Raw genomic sequence first — 19,633 nt, forward strand, 5'->3', positions numbered from 1 at the left:
ACACCAAAAAGGAAACCTGTTGAAGTGAAATGGACACTATGAGAAATGGTGACTTGATCAGCATAGCCCTGACTGTTAATGAACAACTTAATACATTATCCCTCTTAGTAGTTTTTTTTGTCTGTTCTACTTAATATGACTGGTTTAATTCTGTAATTAATACACAGTTATTCTTAAGTGTTGAAATTTAACTGAAATGTGATCCCTGTTAAACATAAAAGTGGGAATAAGAGAGGGAAGAGATGTACAATTTGGGACATGCTCAAGCTGACTTGCCCCAAATGGTAGAGTTAGAAACATACCAGGGGACTCCAATTCAATCCCATCAAGGTGGCATGTACCAATGCCATCTCACTAGTCCAAGTGATCAATTTCAGTTCACAATTGATCATAATGAAAGTACTAAGAGTCAAAGGGAGCACATAAACAAGTCTAGTACCTGCTAACACTAACCGATAGAATAAATAAAGGGGAGAGTGAGCCAACATGGGAAGCGAGATACTCAGCAGACTCATAGAATGGCAGATGTCCTAAACAGCACTCTGGCCTCAGAATCAGTCCTAAAGGCATTCCGATCTGGCTGAAAAGCCCATGAGAGTATTTCAGGCATGGAAAGCCAAGACACTCTGGCAAAAAAAAGACCTAAATGAAAGATCTCTGTGAGTGAGATCCCAGTGGAAAGAACAGGTCTTCAAAGAAGGAGGTACCTTTCTCTGAAGGGAGGAGAGAACCTCCACTTTGAATATGACCTTGTCTAAACAAGATAAGAGTCGGAGAACTCAAAAGGCTTCCATAGCCTTGGAATCTCATGACTGAAGCATAGGGAGATTACTGATGCCATAAACAGGAGTGTCAATTGGTAAAGTCAACAACAGGAGTCACTGTGCACTTGCTCCTCACATAGGATCTCTGTCCTTAATGTGTTGTACGTTGAAACTTAATGCTATAATGAGTACTCAAACAGTATATTTCACTTTGTGTTTCTATGGGGGTGCAAACTGTTGAAATCTTTACTTAATGTATACTAAACTGATCTTCTGTTTAAAAAAAAAAGAAGAAATTAGCAATTCCCAACTTGACTCTCACTGGGATTAAACATGACAATAGGTCTGATCTGATTTCATCATCATTTAAAAAATCGTCTATTATTTTTCACTTTATGTTTCTGTGTGGGAGCAAACTGTTGAAATCTTTACTTAATGTATACTAAACTGATCTTCTGTATATTAAGAGAAGAAAAAAAAAAAAAAACCACTGCCTCCAATGCCAGCATCCCGTATATATGCTGGTTCATGTCCAAGCTGTTCCATTTCTGATACAGCTCCTGCTAATGGTCTGAGAAAAGCAGCAGAAGATGACCCAAGTGTTTGGACTCCTGCCACCCACATAGAAGACTCAGAGGAAAATCCCAGCTTCAGCCTAGAGCAGTCGTGGCTGTTGTAGCCATCTAGGTAGTGAACCAGTGGATGGAAGCTTCTCTCTCTCTCTCTCTCTCTCTCTCTCTCTCTCTCTCTCTCTCAGAATTTCAAATAAATAAGTAAATCTATAAAAAATTCATCACCTAGAAAAATGTGGTTAACTATTAAAAAGAAGGGAAGAAAGCACTAAAGAATACAGAGGGAGTGACATTGGGGTGCAGCTGATTAAGCCACCAATTGAGACACCTGTATCTCTAGCAGAGTGCCTGGTTCATGTCCTGGCTACATCACTTCTGATCCAGCTTTCTGCCAATACAACTAGGGAGGCAGCACAGGATGACACAAGCACTTGGTCCCCTGCCATCTATGTGAGAAATCAGGATTGAGTTCCTGGCTGTTGGCTTCAGCCCAGACCAGCCCCAGATGTTGGTGGCATTTGGGGAATGAACTAGCAGATGAAAGATTCTCTCTCTCTCTCTCTCTCACTCTCTCTCTCTCTCTCTCATACCTTTCAAATAAATAAACAATTTTTTAAAAGAACATGGAACTACCAGATATAGGAAACAGATACTGCCTCTTGGGATGTGTCAGAGTAGACATGGAAGGAAGACATGGAGAAAATCTCAACAAAGAAACCCTGAAATTTCCAATTCATTGCTGAAGGTGGGCTGTGGCCTACTGGCGGGTAAAGTTCACTGCTGTGGCCCAAGACAGAGCCAGTTACATGAAACTTCCTATTAGGATACTCGTGAGACCCCCTGAGAAGCAAGGCAATCAGGAGGCAATGAAATGATATTGGGCAATGTCTACACTGTTGGCTACCCCAGCTGCATATACACCATTATACACATATTTGTGGGGATTTGTTTTTGTTTTGTTGGTGGGAATTTTTTTTCTTTTTTTAAAATTTTTAATTAGTTTTTAACAAAATGGTTTGTAGATATAATTCTAAGACCATAATGATATCCCCTTGTTACCTCATTCCTTCCCTGTCCCTTTTGCCCTCCCACCTTCCTTTCTTCTCCTTTTTGGTCTTTTCTTATACACACACTTGAACTCCTCACAATAGAAAAACAACTCTACCCTCTCACTTGTCAAGTCAAATCACTCTTAGAAAGGAAGAATCTCCCACTTTTTCCCCAAAATAAGGAAACAAACTGCACAAATCATTATATTTATTCTTCAAATCCAAACAGAGTCCCACTGATGATTGTGTTATCTAAAGATTATAATATAGGGACAGGCTTGACCAGTACTGTGACATAGTGGGCTAAGCCTCCACCTGCAGCACCAGCATCCCATATGGGCATCGGGTCATGTCCCAGCTGCTCCACTTCTGACCAGCTCTCTACTATGGTCTGAGAAAGAAGTAGAAGATGGCCCAAGTCCTTGGGCCCCTGCAACTGCATAGGAGACCTGGAGGAAGCTCCTGGCTCCTGGATCCTGGCTTCAGATAGGCTCAACTCCAGCTGTTGCAGCCATCTGGGGAGTGTACCAGCAGATGGAAGGCGTTTGTCTCTGTCTCTCCCTCTCTGTGTCTGAGGCTCCACCTCTCAAATAAATAAAATCTTGGGCAGGCATTTGGCACTGTGATTAAGTGACCATGAGGTCTACATCTGATATTAGTGTAGCTGGATTGGAATCCATGCTAGATTCTCCATTCCAACTTCCTGATAATGTACTCCCTAGGAGACAGAAGGTGTTGGCTCATGTACTAGGTTACTGCCACTCACATAGCAGATGCAGATTGAGAACTTAATTCTTGGTTGCAGCTGGCCTAGCCAGATATTTTGGGAGTAAACCAGTAAGCAGAAGAATCTCACTCTGCTGTTCAAATAAAATAAATACATTTTTAAAACACTATAATATATTCTTTTAAATCTCCAACATCTTATACATAGTGTCATAAGAAAGAAGAAAATGTTTACTATATACAAAGACATACACAAGACAGTCAAAGACAAAATAACCTAAACTCTCCCATTAGTCAGCATTTTGTTGCTATAATGAAATACCTGAGGCAAAGCAACTTTATAAAGACAAAATGTTTATTTTGGCTCATGGTTCCAGAGATTAAAAATCCATTAATGTGTGATGCAAGCTGGAGGATTATAAATTATAATTTGAAACTATATGGAATATACAAGGGAGACATGGATGAAGTTCCAGGCTCCTGACTTTGTCTTTACCTAGCCCAGGCCATTTCAGCTAAGAGAAGAGTGAACCAGCAGAAAGATCTCTCTCTCTCTCTCTCTCTCTCTCTCTCTCTCTGTCCTCTCTCTGCAACTCTGCCTTTAAAACAAGTAAATAAATCTTTAAAATAAAATAAAAATGAAAAAAGAAAGAGCCAGGACTCAAACCCAGGCATTCAAATATGGGATGTGAGACTCCCAAGTGGCATCAGAACAACCACACCACATGTCCCTGGTCAAAGTTATTTACCTTGTGGAGTAAACACAATTTCATGCCTGAAGAGACCAAACCCTCAATAGTCCTGTTTCTTTTTGTTTTCTATGGCTTTCCCCTCCCTGTAACAACTGGACTTGGAAGTGCTAAGAGGCAATACATTGATTAACTAGAACCATGCTCATGGGCAAAGCTTTCTACAGTTGAACTTGCTACTGAAAACTCTCTCCTTCATTGTCATCTTAGTCAATACATACTCCTTACTCTCTCTTCTTCCCACAGGTGTAGTGTTGACACAAAAAGATAATCCAGGCCCTCAAACTTAGATTCCATGAACCAACACAGCACAATTTTTCACTGGTAATAGGAATTTACTGAGGTATGGAAAAATAGAGGTGTTTCCTCATTCCAGAAAGGGAGGTCAACAACATAGACCATTAGATCCTTCCCATTAAAAACCATCAGTCATCTGCTTCCATGGATTTTTGAATGGCCAATGTTAGTAATCAAATAGAACAAACCCTCCCAGAATAGACCTGGGGACCACCCTCAACCTCTTAGTACCTCTGTTCAGACTCAGTGTGGAAAATCAAACGCTCCCTTCTTGAACACTGAAATTCAGAGCTCAGTTTACTTCATATCCAGAGGGAATTGAAAACTCATAAAACAATTTTTAAAGATTTTTTTTATTTATTTGAAAGGTAGAGTTACAGAGGGAGGGGGCAGAGACAGAGAGAGACAGAGAGATCGTCCATCTGCTGGTTCTCTCCCCAAATGAACATTAACAGCTGAGGCTGGGCCCAGCTGAAGCCAGGAGCCAGGGTCTCCCAGGTGGGTATGAGGGCTCAAGCACTGGAGTCATCCTTGGCTGCTCTCCCAGGCACATTAGCAGGGAGCTGGATTGGAAGTGGAGCAGCCAGGACATGAACCAGTATCCATATGGGATGCCAGTTCTGCAGATTGTGGCTTAACCTGCTATGCCACAATTCCAGCCCCAAAAAACAATTTTTTAAAAGTAAAAATTACAATTACCCATAGTAAAATTTAGCCTATCCTAAACCACTTCAAAAAACAGTCAACTTATATCTTCGGCTCTTTGAACACAGGCCATGGACCAACAATTCTCATAAACACAGGAGGAGAAAATTCTGGGACCATCTTGGATTCACCTCGGAGCCTTTTGCCACAGGGAGTCTGCAGCCCCAGCAAGAGTCACATTGAGAAATCAGGGGCAGTGAGGGGTTCTATGTGGTGCAAGGAAGCAATGGAGACTCAGCCCCAGGGGGAGCACCATCAACTCCAGAGCCTGAGCTGAGAACCTCCTGATGGTGCCTCACAGGCTCCTCAAAGGAAGAATTGTTAGGAGGCACAGGGAGCCCCTCAGATTCATGTGCCACTAAGCAGATGCTCAGGGACACATTTCCTGACTTTAGCATGAAGTATGGAAAGAGGGTTCCAACGAAAGAAGCTCGAGGGAAGGAGAAAATGTGGGAGCCATCAGTCATGTTATAGAAGGAGACGTCCCTTCCATCATAGTCCAGGAAAATCCCCACCCTGCTGGGATGCTGCCTAAGGGCTAGAGATGTTGGATTGGAAGTAGTACAGGCATTATACCCATTATTAAAACACCCCACAACCCAGAACCCCTTATCTGGGGACTCTATATAAAAGCCTGTCCTTTTCACATGCTCCCTACAGACGCCCAGAGCAAACTCGCTGTCCACTCCATTCCTGATATCCACCTCCCAGTAATATCTTCCCCACGTGATGCCCTCAAGGCCCAACACAGAGCAGCGGCCATCTGAGACAACACAGGTGTCCTTCCAGGTCACAATTGTCTTTCCATGAGACAGAGCAAGGTTCTTATGGGCAGAGCCTGGATCCAGAGTGACAGACCCTGCAGGGAGAGTTTCCAATCATACACAGTTCCTTCTTGCCCAATAACAAAGATACACAACCACCCCCAGAGTCATGTAGCTGCTCATAGGAGGGGCAAGGCCCCTGAGACCCAAGCCCATGGCCTCCAAGCAGGAGGAAGAACCAGAACCCTCTGAGTTAGATGTGTCACCTTGAGGACCAGAGCCAGCTTTGTTCCTCTCACTTCAGCCCCACCCTCCACTGTTGAAGGTGCCAGCATCTACACCAGCACAGAGAACTGAAGCAGAGGCCAGAGCCATGGGAACCACAGGAGGAGCACCCAGAAAGAGCATGAAGTCACTCACAGGCCTGGAACTGTTCTTCTCGCCAATCTACAAGAAAAACAAACATTGCTTATGAGGGGTCTGCACAAACTTTAAATGTCGGCTCAGCACCTACTTTCCTGAAATAGTATTGTGGGAGAGATAAGGGAAATGTGTAGAAGACATTCAGCTGATGGACTGTTTCTTACACACACACACACACACACACACACTCCTTCAAAGGCTAAACATAAAGCTAACATCCCAGGATTAAGTATTAGACACAGACCTGAATGGAAAAGTCATTGCCCAGATTTCACTATGAAATTGTGCTGATCTGTTTCCTAGCCACAAAATCCAACCTGAGGGGCTGGTGCTGTAGAGCAGAAGGTTAAGCCTCTGCCTGTGGCAGCAGCATCCCTTATGGGTACCAGTTGGAGTCCCAGCTACTCCACTTCTGATCCAGCTCCCTGCTAATTGCCTGGGAAAGCAGTGGAGGATGGCTCAAGTGTTTGAGCCTCTGCACTCACGTGAGAGACCTGGAAGAAGCTCCCAGCTCCTGGCTCCTGGCTTTAGATTAGCCCAGCTCTGGACACTGCAGCCATTTAGGGAGTGAACCAGCAAATGGAAGACCTTTCTCTCTTTCTCTCCCTCTCTCTGTCTGTAACTCTGACTTGCAAATAAATAAATAACTGTTTTAAAAATCCTAGATTGGATTAAGATGTTGGAATAGGGAGGGAGCTTACTGCTTTGTCTAGGAGAAGATATTTTTTAAAAAGTGGACAAAAGTGCAGTCTCAGGGAAAAGTTAGGGGAAAAACAACAGAGAATACTGCACACAAATTATAGGGACACTGTGGACCTACATAAAGGATGTGGACAAACACAACTCAGGACTCCAGCAGCCGAGAAACTCAGCAGTAGCTCTGGAATGAGGTGAGACCACTCTGCAGCAAGCCACTAGCAATAAAGCTGCATGAAGAGCTTGGTGGGAATTGGGCTTGGAGCCCTGTGGGGAATAGTATACTTACCAAACTAGAGGAGAAAAAAAATAGGGGATGAGGGCTCATTTCTCACTCCCAGACCACCCTGCACCCAGTGTCCTGTAGAGGGTGGGCACCATTTTGGACATATGTAAAAGCTTCCCTAGCTCATGTTTGCACGCCCTGCTAGCAGAGACTCCTTAGTCTGGCAGGGAGAACTGACAATGGGCTGGGTGCTTGTGACTATGGAAAGCTTGCATGCTGGGACTGTGAATACACTGTGGCTGTGTGGGAGGGCTCAGAGTGTGGCTGGGATTTTGGGCAGTCACTGTGGGAGGCTCCACATGCTAAGGTCTCCCTGATTCCCTGGGGAGGGTCATTGCTACAGAATCTGTGCTTACATGGAGGGCCACACAGATCCTTTTTGGAGTTCTTGTGGCAGTGCAGATGAATACTATACATACTGGGGTTAGCACTCAGGCAATGGTACCTTTTAGCAGAAGAGGTAAGATGACACTATGCTAACACAGATGAACAAACCTTCCTACTGATTAAAAAAAAAGGGAGATTTACAATGTCCAATCTGGGTGTCACCTTGGACACCCCCTTCACCCTGGAGAACTGAACAGAGCTCCCTGGACACAAAAGCAAATGTCTCTAAGTTCAGTGAAAAAGAAGGCACTCCATTAATCCACAGAGGCATCATCAAAAGATTAAAGCCATCACAGGGAAAAAACAAAGAAGAAACAAATGAGTATCTCCACAAATGCCAATTAATAAATGCAGCAATTTAAGAAACAAGAATTGAGAAGACAACATGACACACCCAAAAGAACACAACACTTCAATATTAGATTGTGAAAATGAAGAGATTGAAGAAATGCTAGAAATGGCTTTCAAAAAATTGATTATAAGATTACTGAGAAGCCATCAGTAGAAAATGCATGAACTAATAAAATCCATACATGACATGAAAGAAAATTTCTCCCACAGAACTGAGATCTTAAAAATCAAAATGAAATCTTGGAAAAGAATAATTCAATAGAACAAATAAAAATGCAGTGGAAAACCTTAACAGTGAGCAGAAGAAAGAATATCTGAATTAGAAGACAAATCTCTGCAAATTTTATAGTCAGAAAAAAAAAGAAGAAGCGATTAGGAAACTAAAAACACTGTTGGAAATATACAGAATACTGTCATACAATCCAACATATGGATCTTAGGAGTTTTTGAAGGTGTGGAAAGAGAGAAAGGATTAGAATACCTTATTAGTGGCCGGCGCCGCGGCTCAGTAGGCTAATCCTCTGCCTTGCGGCGCTGGCACACTGGGTTCTAGTCCCGGTCAGGGCTCCGGATTCTGTCCCGGTTGCCCCTCTTCCAGGCCAGCTCTCTGCTATGACCAGGGAGTGCAGTGGAGGATGGCTCAAGTGCTTGGGCTCTGCACCCCATGGGAGACCAGGATAAGCACCTGGCTCCTGCCATTGGATCAGCGCAGTGCACCAGCTGCAGCGCGCCGGCCGCAGCGGCCATTGGAGGGTGAACCAACGGCAAAAGGAAGACCTTTCTCTCTGTCTCTCTCTCTCTCACTGTCCACTCTGCCTGTCAAAAAAAAAAAAGAAGAAGAAAAAGAATACCTTACCACAGCACACTATAGTCAAACTATCCACAGTAAAACATAAAGAAAAGATTCTAAAACATGCATGAGAGAAATTCCAGATGACTGCCAGAAGATCTCCAATTAATCTCACAACTGACTTCTCATCAGAAACCCTACAGGCTAGGAGAGAATGGCAAGATATATTCCAAGTCTTAAGAGAAAAAACTGTCAACCCAGAATAATGTACCCTACAAAGTTTGCATTTTTAAGATTTATTTATTTATCTGAAAGAGTTACACAGAGAGAGGAGTGGCAGAGAGAGAGAGAGAGAGAGAGAGAAAGAGAGAGGTCCTCCATCCAATGCTTCACTCCCAAATTGGTTACATCGGCCGGAGCTGCACTTTTCCAAAGCCTGGAGCCTCCTCCAGTTCTCCCACACAGGCATAGGGGCCCAAGGACTTGGGCCATCCTCCACTGCTCTCCCAGGACAGAGCAGAGAGCTGGATTGGAAGTGGAGCAGCCAAGTCTTGCACCGGTGCCCATATGGAATGCGGATGCCTCAGGCCAGGGCATAACCCATTGCACCACAGTGCTGGTCCCTAACATTTGCATTTATGAATGAAGGTGAAATAAAGACCTTCCATAACAAACAGAAGTTGAATTTGTCACCACCCATCCAGCCTTACAAAATATATAAGGATGTGCTACACACAGAAGCACAAAAAGATAAACATCATTATGAAAGAATGTGAAGGTAGAAACTCTCCTAGTAAAAGCACAAAGGGAATCCAAAGTAAAAAATAGGAATATTTATGGAAAAAATGGCAAGGCCAAATCATTACTTATTAACCGTCACCTTGAATATAAGTGGCCTAAACTCTCTAGTAAAAAGACATAGATTGGCAGAATGGATTTAAAAAAAAATCTATCTATTTGCTGCCTACATGAAACACATCTCACCATAAAAGATACACGCAGACTGAAAGTGAAAGAATAGAAAAAGATATTTCATGACAATAGAAACCAAAAAAGAACTGATGTAGCCGTCTTAACATCAGACACAATAGACTTTAAAACAAAAACTGTTAAAAGAGACAAGGGCACTATGTAATGATTAAGCAATCAATTCAACAGGAAGATGTGCCTATTATAAACATATATGCACCTAATTACAGGGCACCTGGCTATATAAAAGAAATGTTAATGGATTTAAAAGAATACCTAGACTCCAATACAAAGTACTGAGGGACTTCAACACTGTACTTTCAGCAATGGACAGATCAACCAGACAGAGAATCGAAGGGGAAACAGCAGATTCAATTGACACTATAGACCAAATGGACCTAACAGATATCTACAGAACTTTTCATCCTACAGTTGAAGAATACACATTCTTCTCAGCAGTACATGGAACTTTCTCTAGGATTGACCACGTTAGGTCATAAGACAAGTCTCAGCAAATTCAAAAAAATCAAAATCATATCAAGCATGTTCTCTGACCACGATGGAATGAAGCTGGAAATCAATACCTCTGTGATGCCTAGAGCATATGCAAACATATGGAAATTTAACAACATGCTCCTGAATGAACAGTAGGTCATTGAAGAAATCAAAAAAATTCAGGAAACAAATGAAGACAATAATAGAACACACCAAAACTTATGGGATACAGCAAAAGCATTGTTAAGAGGAAATTTTATAGCAATTGGAGCCTCTGTCAAAAAATTGGAAAAGCACCAAATAAATAAGCTATCAATGCATCTCAAGGACCTAGAAAAACAATAGAAAACCAAACCCAAGTCTACTGTGCAAAAAGAAATAATTAAAATTAGAGAAGAAATGAACAAAATTGAAACAAAAAACAATATAAAAGATCAGCAGAACGAAGAGCTGTTCTTTTGAAAAAATAAATAAAATTGACACATCATTGGCCTAACTAACCAAAAAAGGAGGGAGAAGACCCAAATTAACAAAATTAGAGATGAAAAGGGAAAATTAACAACAGACACCACAGAAATTTTAAAAAAGCATCAGAAATTACTGCAAAAAGCTGTATGCCAATGAACTAGAAAACCTAGAAGAAATACACAGATTCCTTGAAACATACAACCTACCTAAATTGAAGAATGAAGACATAGAAAATCTAATCAAACCCAGAACCAAGACAGAATTTGAAGCATTAATAAAGACCCTCCCAAAAAAGAAAAGCCCAGGACCAGATGACTTCAGTATTGAATTTTACCACACATTTAAAGAAGAACTGGTGTCAACACTGTGGTGTAGTGGGTAAAGCCGCCACCAGCAGTGCTGCATCCCTTATGGGCACCAGTGCAAGTCCCAGCCGCTCCACTTCTGATCCAGCTCTCTACTACGCTCTGGTAAAGCAGCAGAATATGGGCCAAGTCCTTGGGCCCCTGCAACCATGTGGGAGACCCTGAAGAAGCTCCTGACTCTTGGCTTCAGGTAGGCACAGCTCCAGCCATTGTCGCCATCTGGGGAGTGAACCAGCAGATGGAAGATCTCTCTCTCTCTCTCTCTCTCTCTCTCTCTCTCTCTTTCTTTCTACCCCTCTGTAACTCTGCATTTCAAATAAATAAATAAAAATTATAAAAAAACTAACTCCAATTCTTCTCAACCTATTTAAAACAATAGAAAAAAAGGACTCCTCCAAAATTCTTTCTATGAAGCAACATCACCTTAATTCTTAATACAACAGAGAAAGAGAACCACAGACCAAATTCCCTGATGAAATGAGATGCAAAAATCCTCAATAAAATACTAGCCAATCGAATCCAACAACATATCAGAAAGATCATTCACCCAGACCAAGTAGAATTTATGGTTCAATATTTGCAAATTAAACAATGTGATACATCACATTAACAAACTGAAGCTCAATAGATGCAGAGAAAGAATCTGGTAAAATACAAACCCTTTCATGATGAAAACTCTTAGCAAATTGGTTATAGAAGGAATAATCCTCAACATAACCAAGAAAATTTATGACAAACCCATGGCCAGCATCCTATTGAATGGGGAAAAGTTGGAGGCATCCCCACTGAGATCCAGAACAAGAAAAAGATGCCCACTGTCACCGTTGCTATTCTATATAGTACTAGAAGTTTTAGCCAGAGTCTTTAGGCAAGAAAAAGAAATCAAAAGGATACATATTGGGAAGGAGGAAGTCAAACTATGCCTATTGGCAGATGACATCATTCTATTTATTGGGGATCCAAGACTCCACTAAGAGAATATTGGAACTCATAGAAAAGTTTGGTAAAGTAGCAGAGTAAAAAATCAACACATAAAAATAAACAATCTTTGTATACACAGACAATGCCACAGCTGAGAAAGAACTTTGAAGATCAATCCCATTCACAATAGCTACAAAAAATATCAAATATTCTTGATACTGGAATCAATTTAAGCAAGGATGTCAAAGATCTCTATGATGAGAATTACAAATCATTAAAGAAAGAAATAGAAGAAGATACAAAAAAATGGAAAAATCTTCCATGTTCATGGATTGGAAGAATCAATACCATCAAAATGTCCATGCAACCAAAGGCAATTTACAGATTCAGTGTGATACCAATCAAAATACCAAGGACATTCTGGTCAGATCTAGAAAAAAATGATGATGAAATTCACATAGAAACAAGGAGACTCCAAATAGCTAAAGCAACCTTATACAACAGAAACAAAGCCAGACGCATCGTAATATTAGATTTAAAGATATACTACAGGGTAGTTATAATCAAAACATCCTGGTACTGGTACAAAAACAGATGGCTAGACCAATTGAACAGAATGGAAATGCCAGAAATCAGTCCAAGCATCTACAATGAACTTATCTTTGACCAAGGAGCTAAAATCAATCCCTGGAACAAGGACAGTCTCTTCAAGAAATGGGGTGCTGGAAAAACTGCAGAAGTACAAATCAAGACCCCTACCTTACACCTTACACAAAAATCCACTCAAATGGATTAAAGACTTCAGCCTCCAACCCAGTATCATCAAATAATTAGAGAACATTGGAAAAACCATGCAAGATATAGTCATAAGCAGAAAGTTCTTGGGAAAGACCCCAGAGGCACAGGCAGTCAAAGCCAAAATTAACAAATGGGATTACATCAAATTGAGAAGCTTCTGTACTGCAAATGAAACACTCAGCAAAGTAAAGAGGCAACTGACAGAATGGGAGAAATTATTGGCAAACTATACAATTATGGGTTAATAACTAGAAATATATAAAAAGTTCAAGAAACTCAACAACAGAACAAACAGTCCAGTTAAGAAATGGACAGGGCCAGTGCTGTGGAATAGCAGGTAAAGCTGCCTGCAGTGCCGGCATCCCATATGGGCACCAGTTCAAGTCCTGGCAGTTCCACTTCTGATCCAGCTCTCTGCTATGGCCTGGGATAACAGTAGAAGATGGTTCAAGTCCTTGGGCCTCTGCACACATGTGGGAGACCTGTAAGAAGATCCTGTCTCCTGGCTCCTGGCTTTGGATCAGTGCAGCTCTAGCCATTGCAGCCAACTGGCAAGAACTAGCAAATGGAAGACCTCTCTCTCTCTCTCTCTCTCTCTCTCTCTCTCTTTCTCTCTCATTGTCTCTCTCTGCCTCTCCTTCTATCTCTGTGTAATTCTGACTTTCAAATAAATAAATAAATAAATCTTTTTTAAAAAGAACTGGACAAAGGACTTAAACAGGCATTTTTCAAAAGAAGAAGTGCAAATGTGACCAACAGACATGAAAAATGCTCAAGATCATTAGCCATTAGGGAAATGCAAGTTCAAAACCACAGTGAGGTTCCACCTCATCCCTGTTAGAACGATCTTCATACAGAAATCAACAAACAACAAATACTGGTGAGGATGTAGGGGAAAAGGTACCCTAATCCACTGTTGGTGGGAATGTAAACTGGTAAAGCCACTGTGGAAGACATCATGGAGATACCTGAGAAATCTGAATATAGACCTTACCATATGACCCAGCAGTCCCACTCCTAGGGATGACATCAGCATACGACAATAAATTTATTTTTTTTAATTTAGGTTTTTACCAATGTTGTCAGAGATGTTCTGGAGTCGATCATATTTCCCAACCACGGCCCTGAAAGCCCTCAGTGCACCTCCTCAGTTCCAACTCCCCGGCTGTGGCCTTCAGCCCACTGCAGCCACTCTGAGCCACCCCAGTCCTGCACACAGCATCGCTCCACACACTGCTTTACTTCCTCCCTCATCTCTACCTCTCTTCCCCACAGATTCTTTACTTTCATGGTTTTCTCACCACCCTTTCTCTGGTAAACAATTGCAACTTTTCTAGATTTCTCTTTTTTATCATCTTCATATGTTACCGCTAAACAAAAATCAAACAAGGTCATAAGCCCTTAGACAAATACAGAATTCTCCTAAAGTGGGAGAAAGTGGTGTGAGAAATCACACAGTACATTTTTGTTCTTGTTTAAAAAAAAAACCTCCTCAGGGCAAACATTTGGTCTCACAGTAAAACTACTGGTTAAGTTGTCCACAATCCATATCTGAGTGCTTAGGTTTGATGCCCAACTCCAGCTCCAATTATATATTCCTCCTAGTGCACACCCTGGGAGGCAGAAGGTAACAGATGAAGTAGTTAGATCCCTGCCATCCATGTGAGAGACTAAGAATAAGTTCCTGGCTCTTTGGGGCCAGTGCTGTGGCATAACGGGTAAAGCTGCTGGTGGCAGTGCTGGCATCCCGTATGGGCACCAGTTTGAGTCCTGACTACTCTACTTCTGATCCAGTTCTCTGCTATGGCCTGGGAAAGCAGTAGAATATGCCCCAACTCCTTGGGCCCCTGCACCCACATGGGAAACCCGGAAGAAAGTTCTGGCTCCTGGCTTTCGATTGGTCCAGCTCCAGCCCTTGTGGCCATTTGGGGAGTAAAGCAACAAATGGAATATTTCCTTCTCTCTCTCTCTCTCTCTACTCCCTCCTCTCTCTCTGCCTCTGCCTCTGCCTCTCAGTAACTCTGCCTTTCAAATAAATAAATAAATCTTTTTAAAAAATTCCTGACTCCTTGCTTTGGCTCTGGCCTAGCCCTGAAACAGCCCTGGCCATTGCAGGCATTTAGGGAATAGAACAACAGACGAGACTGTGTGTTGGGTCTCTCTCTCTCTCTCTCTCTCTTTTTCTCTCTCTCTCTCCCCTTAAATAAGTACATTTTATTTAATAAAAAAAGAACGTGGCAGGTATTTAGCCTAATGGTTAAGATACCTACCAGCCATATTGAAATGCTGGGTTCAACTTCCAACTCCAACTACTGACTCTAACTTCCTGTTTATGGCTTACGGAGACTGAGAAACAACACTGAGGGGTTGAGATGTTGACATCATGTGGGAGACCCTATTGAGGGAAAAGCACTGGCTTTGGCCAGGCCTAGCAGTAGCTATTGCTGGCAGCTGGGGAGAAAACTAACAGATAGTCTGTCTCTCTCTCCACCCCACCACCACCATTCTCTCTCTCTCTCTCTCTGCCTGTCAAGTAATCTACTTAGAATGCTAAAACTGCTGTGAATAATTTCAGTTATTTCATAGATGCCAACTGAGGAACCCATCCACAAATATCCTGGAGGCTCCATTTCCCAGATTTAGAACATTTACTCAGAGTAACTAATTCCTTAGCAACCAAGGATGTTCAGAGGAAGAACCCAGCTCCACAGTGGTCAGAGCAAGAAGAAGCCCAGAGAAGACCAACATCCCAGAGGACCAGGAAGAAACAGGAAGACCAAACTAGAATATAATGGGTAAAAATGTGGGTGTTAGAAGGGTATAGAGGAGGCTGGCCTTGTGACTGAATAGGTGAAGCAGCCACCTGCATCCCATATGGGTGCCAATTTCAGTTCCAGCTGTCTCACTTCCTATCCAGCTCCTGCTATGGCCTAGGAACGCAGCTGAAGATGGTCCATGTGGTTTGATGATTGCACCCATTTGGGATACCTGGCTGAAGCTCTTGACTCCTGACTTTGACTTGGCCCAGCCCCAGCCATAGAGAAAATTTCAGGGTGAACCAGTAGATGGAAGATCTGTCTCTCTGTCTATCTCGCCCTCTCTCTTTCTCCCTGTCTGTAACTCTGCTTTCAAATAACTAAAATAAATCGCAAAAAAAAGGTTATAGAACTAATGACCCTCTTAGACTTGAGATCTAAGCAGGAAAGCATGATTTCTAGGGATTCCTAGAGACAGCAATTCTTGGTCTACACAGTTGTTGCCTTGCTACTGTCTCTCCATGGTCAGCACACCAATGAGAAAGATCAGTTGAATGAGGGGTTTTCAGAGGATATTGCTGACCCTAACAGGGACCTGCAGTGGCGAAAGAGCCCAGAATGGAAACAGAGATGTACTTCTAACTAGGAGTCCCAGGGGTCTTCTTTGGAGGCTACAACACTGACAAGGAGAGCAGGGATGCCCAGCCCATCTGGAGTTGAGTACACAGGTAGAGAAGGGGCAGGGCAGAGGCAGGGCAGGGAGGCAGAGGAACCATCAGGTCACTTACCAGCATACAGCTGCGCCTTCCTCCAGGCTGAAAGGAAACACACCCTGGTGAGACCACAGCCACACCACCTGCTCAGCCCTCCCTGCCCTCTGTGCTGAAGGTCAGACTCTGCAGGAGGAGAGAGGCTGCACAGGAGGGGCCTCCTGCAAGTGCAGACAGCAGAGGATTGTGGGAAACTCCCTGACCACAGATCAGGAAGCCTGCAGGACAGCTGAGTTGCACCCCTGCCCCAGTGCTGGGTGACTTTTGGCTGTCAGCTCTCTGCCCTGTGCCTTAAAACCCACAAAGTCTCCTGGCACCTTGATAATGCTTGTTAGGATAAAAAACTATATATGGGAAAATATTTAGCAAAAAATATAACTGACTCCATATTTATGACAATTAATTACCACATGGCTATTCCAGGCATGGGGATTTTAAAAAAAAATTAAAGTACAAAAAGAATAAAGTATGTGACCATGAGACCTAGGTCAGAGGGGCCAGCATTCTTACACAATATTTCTGGAGAGAAGCATCACCATTCTCAGAAACATGCATCTCATCCCATCACATCCCCACACCTGCTCAGCAGTTTTCACCAGCCCCTTGTAGGAACAGGGAGGAATGGCTCCCCCTGGTGATGCTTTGCAAGGAGAAGGGAGATGACACTCCCAGCTGAATGAGCCATTTAAGTGTATCCTGTCTCTCAGGAAATCTAGAGCAAATGGATTTTGGCTTCCTGGAACAGACCAAGAGCTAGGTGCATTGCAGGCTAAAGCACTAACAATGTAAATATGGGGCATGCCAGGGTTGGAATAAAACCCAGAATGCAGGACAAACTCCATGACCCATCATTGCACTCAGATCTGAAAGCAGATAGGAAAAACTCCTCAAACAGATGTGAGACAGCCCAGGGAGCAAGGCTCCATGTCCCAGCAACTGGGACTGCTGTTCCCAGGAAAAGGAGTCCATGTGTCTGTGCCCAGACAGAAACAAGGAGGGGACAGCTGGGCACAGGTGGGACAGGAGACCAAGGGACATCTGGAGAGTCACTCACCAGCCAGGTAAGCTGCCTTCCTCCAACCTGAAAAGCAGCACACAAGGAACAGGTGAGCTGAGACCCAGAGAGTCCTCCACAAAGAGACATGGGGAGTTCAGGAGGGGGAGCAGAGCTTACCTAGATCTGCCTGGAGCTCATCTGAAAGAGAACGGGGACAGCGGGGAGATGAACACCAATGCCAGAAAAGGAAGGCTACCTTCTTTGGGAATCCACAAAAAAGGTATTTTCTGTAACCTAGAAAATGTCCTGATGCTAGACCCACCCATACCACCACGCCTCCTGCTGTCCTCTCTGATCTCCACAGCCTGCTCTGGGCTTGGGATGCTGAATCTCTCTGGGGAGTTGCACCCATGGACCCCAGTCCTGTCATGTTGTCTCTCTCAGCACCAGCTGCTGCACCTGGCCTCCTACCTCTGGCCTTCAGTGCCTCCTCCTCTGCCCTCTGGTCCTCCTCCTTAGCCCGGTACAGCTCCTGCTGTTTCTGCCTCTCCTGCACCTTTGCGGAGTGCTCTCTCCTGGTGAAGAAGCCAGCCCCAAAGAGCAGGAGCCCCAGTACGATCAGGGTCACGGCGAATGCTGCCTTCCAGGGAGAGGCCTGTGGGAAGAAGGGCTCTGGGGCCCAGGCAGAGACCCAGTCAGGGGAGCACCTAGGCCCACCCCGCACACTCAGGGATACCAGCACCACCTCCCAAGCCCTACCAGGAATGAGAAGCAGCACCGACCTGGGATGGACACGGCCATCGCCTTCTCCTGGCCCAGGATGGGATTGAGGACAGAGCAGCTCACACTCCCTGCAGAGCTGTCTCTCACCACCAGAGCCGCCTCCACGCTGAACAGCCCTGCTGCGTCCTGGGCATGGGCCTCAGAGAACTCCAGGAACTTCTTCCCGCTGAGGTCTGTCCACTGCACCTGGGGCTTCGGGAACCAGCCCGAGGCCTTGCACACCACGCGGACCCCGTCCTGCTCCGGCCCTTCAATGTGCACTTGAGGGGCAGAGCCCAGGCCTGCAATAGGGGAGCTGTGGAGACCTTGGATTCCACTTGGCCCAGGGCCTCAGCAGGGTCTGGGTGTGGCACAGCTACAGGGGAGTCACTGTGTTCCATTCTGGAGATTCTGTGGGAGGGCATGGCCTGAAGGAGGTAAAGAGCCCTGGACCCATGGGGGCACAGAGTAGGGGGCTTTCTCCTCAACTCTGCAGATGAGAACACTGAGGCCCAGAGAAACCAGGAGCAGGAACTTGACCCCAGGGCTCTATCTGTGAACTTCTAGTCTCCTCACTTCACACACACGCTGGGGGCACCTGCTTCTACACCTACTGCCCCTATTTCTCTTGTTTATTTTTGTAAGATATTTATTTATTTATTTGAAAGTCAGAGGTACAGAGAGAGAGAGAAAGAGAGAGAGAGATCTTCCATCCACTGGTTCACTCCCCACATGGCCACAATGACCAAGGCTATGCCAGGCTGAAGCCAGGAGCCAGTAGATTCTTTCAGGTCTCCCAGGTAGGTAGCAGGGACCAAACTCTTGGACCATCCTCCTCTGTTTTCCCAGGCCATTAGCAGGGAGCTTGATTGGAAGTGGAGCAGCCAGGTCAGACAGTTGTTCTCCCTAATTAGAACTGCAACCACACTTCCCTCTTGCTCACCTTCCAGTAATCTTCCTTATTGTCACCAGATTGAACATTCAACCACTGACTGCTCCATTTAAAATATCCACAGCTCTGCATCCAGACTCCCTAACACAGTACACAGTGCCTGCACTGATCTGATATCTGCCTTGCACACTAACGCCCTCTGCCTGCCCCACCACCAAACCCCACGACCTGTGACCCTCAAGGTCCACACACCCAGTGCCAAGGACTATTTGGCTAACTACAAATGATCTTGTTCACCATGCTGTCTATGGCCCTACCTCCTCACATTCCAGTCCATACAGGGTTCTTCAGAACCTCGCTTGCTGAACTCATGTGCCAGCATAAGTATTTATGCCAAAACACCTTTTTTGGATCATGGTGTACAGTTTTATCTAAGACTGTCTATCTCTTTATTGCAATATTGTCACTGCTTGCCACCCCCCATCACTGCTTGCAACCACCCCAATGGTGGTACCCAGAGCACACCAAATGCTCCCATCCCAAAAGCTTCAAACTGGGTGCAGTACTGCACTAAATCCTGCGACTCCCCTCACCACTAAATCCACATGGTGAGTTAGCTGCTTCTTTGAGCTGGGCTCAGATCATCAATAAGGGCCCACCTGAAACCCTACATAAGAACACAGACTGACCTCACTCCCCAGCCCATTGTCCCGATCACCTCCACTTGCTTCACTTGGCCTTTGTTCTTTAACACAGCACTTTCTCAAACATCAAAATATTCACCTATTTTGCTTTTTCTGTCTCAGCTTATAGATCATAAACTCTGCAGAACAATCATCTTTGCTTCACTGATATGACTCTGGTACTCAGAACAATGAACA

General features: G+C 44.1%; 1 protein-coding gene across 4 annotated transcripts in view; it reads right to left on the bottom strand.

The window, feature by feature from the left end:
- Nucleotides 1–3,478: 3,478 nt before the first annotated feature.
- The window catches only part of LOC100343357 (butyrophilin-like protein 1), a 363,518-nt gene continuing 347,363 nt past the window's right edge, over nt 3,479–19,633 (bottom strand). For 3 of the 4 annotated variants that reach the window (XM_089334145.1, XM_089334144.1, XM_089334146.1), the window contains exon 11: nt 3,479–5,721. In XM_089334145.1, coding sequence (XP_089190271.1) covers nt 5,069–5,721 — 653 coding nt within the window. In that variant the 3' untranslated portion in view covers nt 3,479–5,068. Of the gene's footprint in view, nt 5,722–6,046; nt 6,074–16,119; nt 16,147–17,155; nt 17,183–17,275; nt 17,297–17,569; nt 17,771–17,880; nt 18,163–19,633 lie in introns of all 4 variants that reach the window. The other variant, XM_051840564.3, reaches the window with a different exon arrangement.

This window comes from Oryctolagus cuniculus, chromosome 5 (genome assembly GCF_051225735.1).
Source record: "Oryctolagus cuniculus isolate XC-2025 breed Fujian yellow rabbit chromosome 5, ASM5122573v1, whole genome shotgun sequence".
Classification (NCBI taxonomy): Eukaryota; Metazoa; Chordata; class Mammalia; order Lagomorpha; family Leporidae; genus Oryctolagus; species Oryctolagus cuniculus.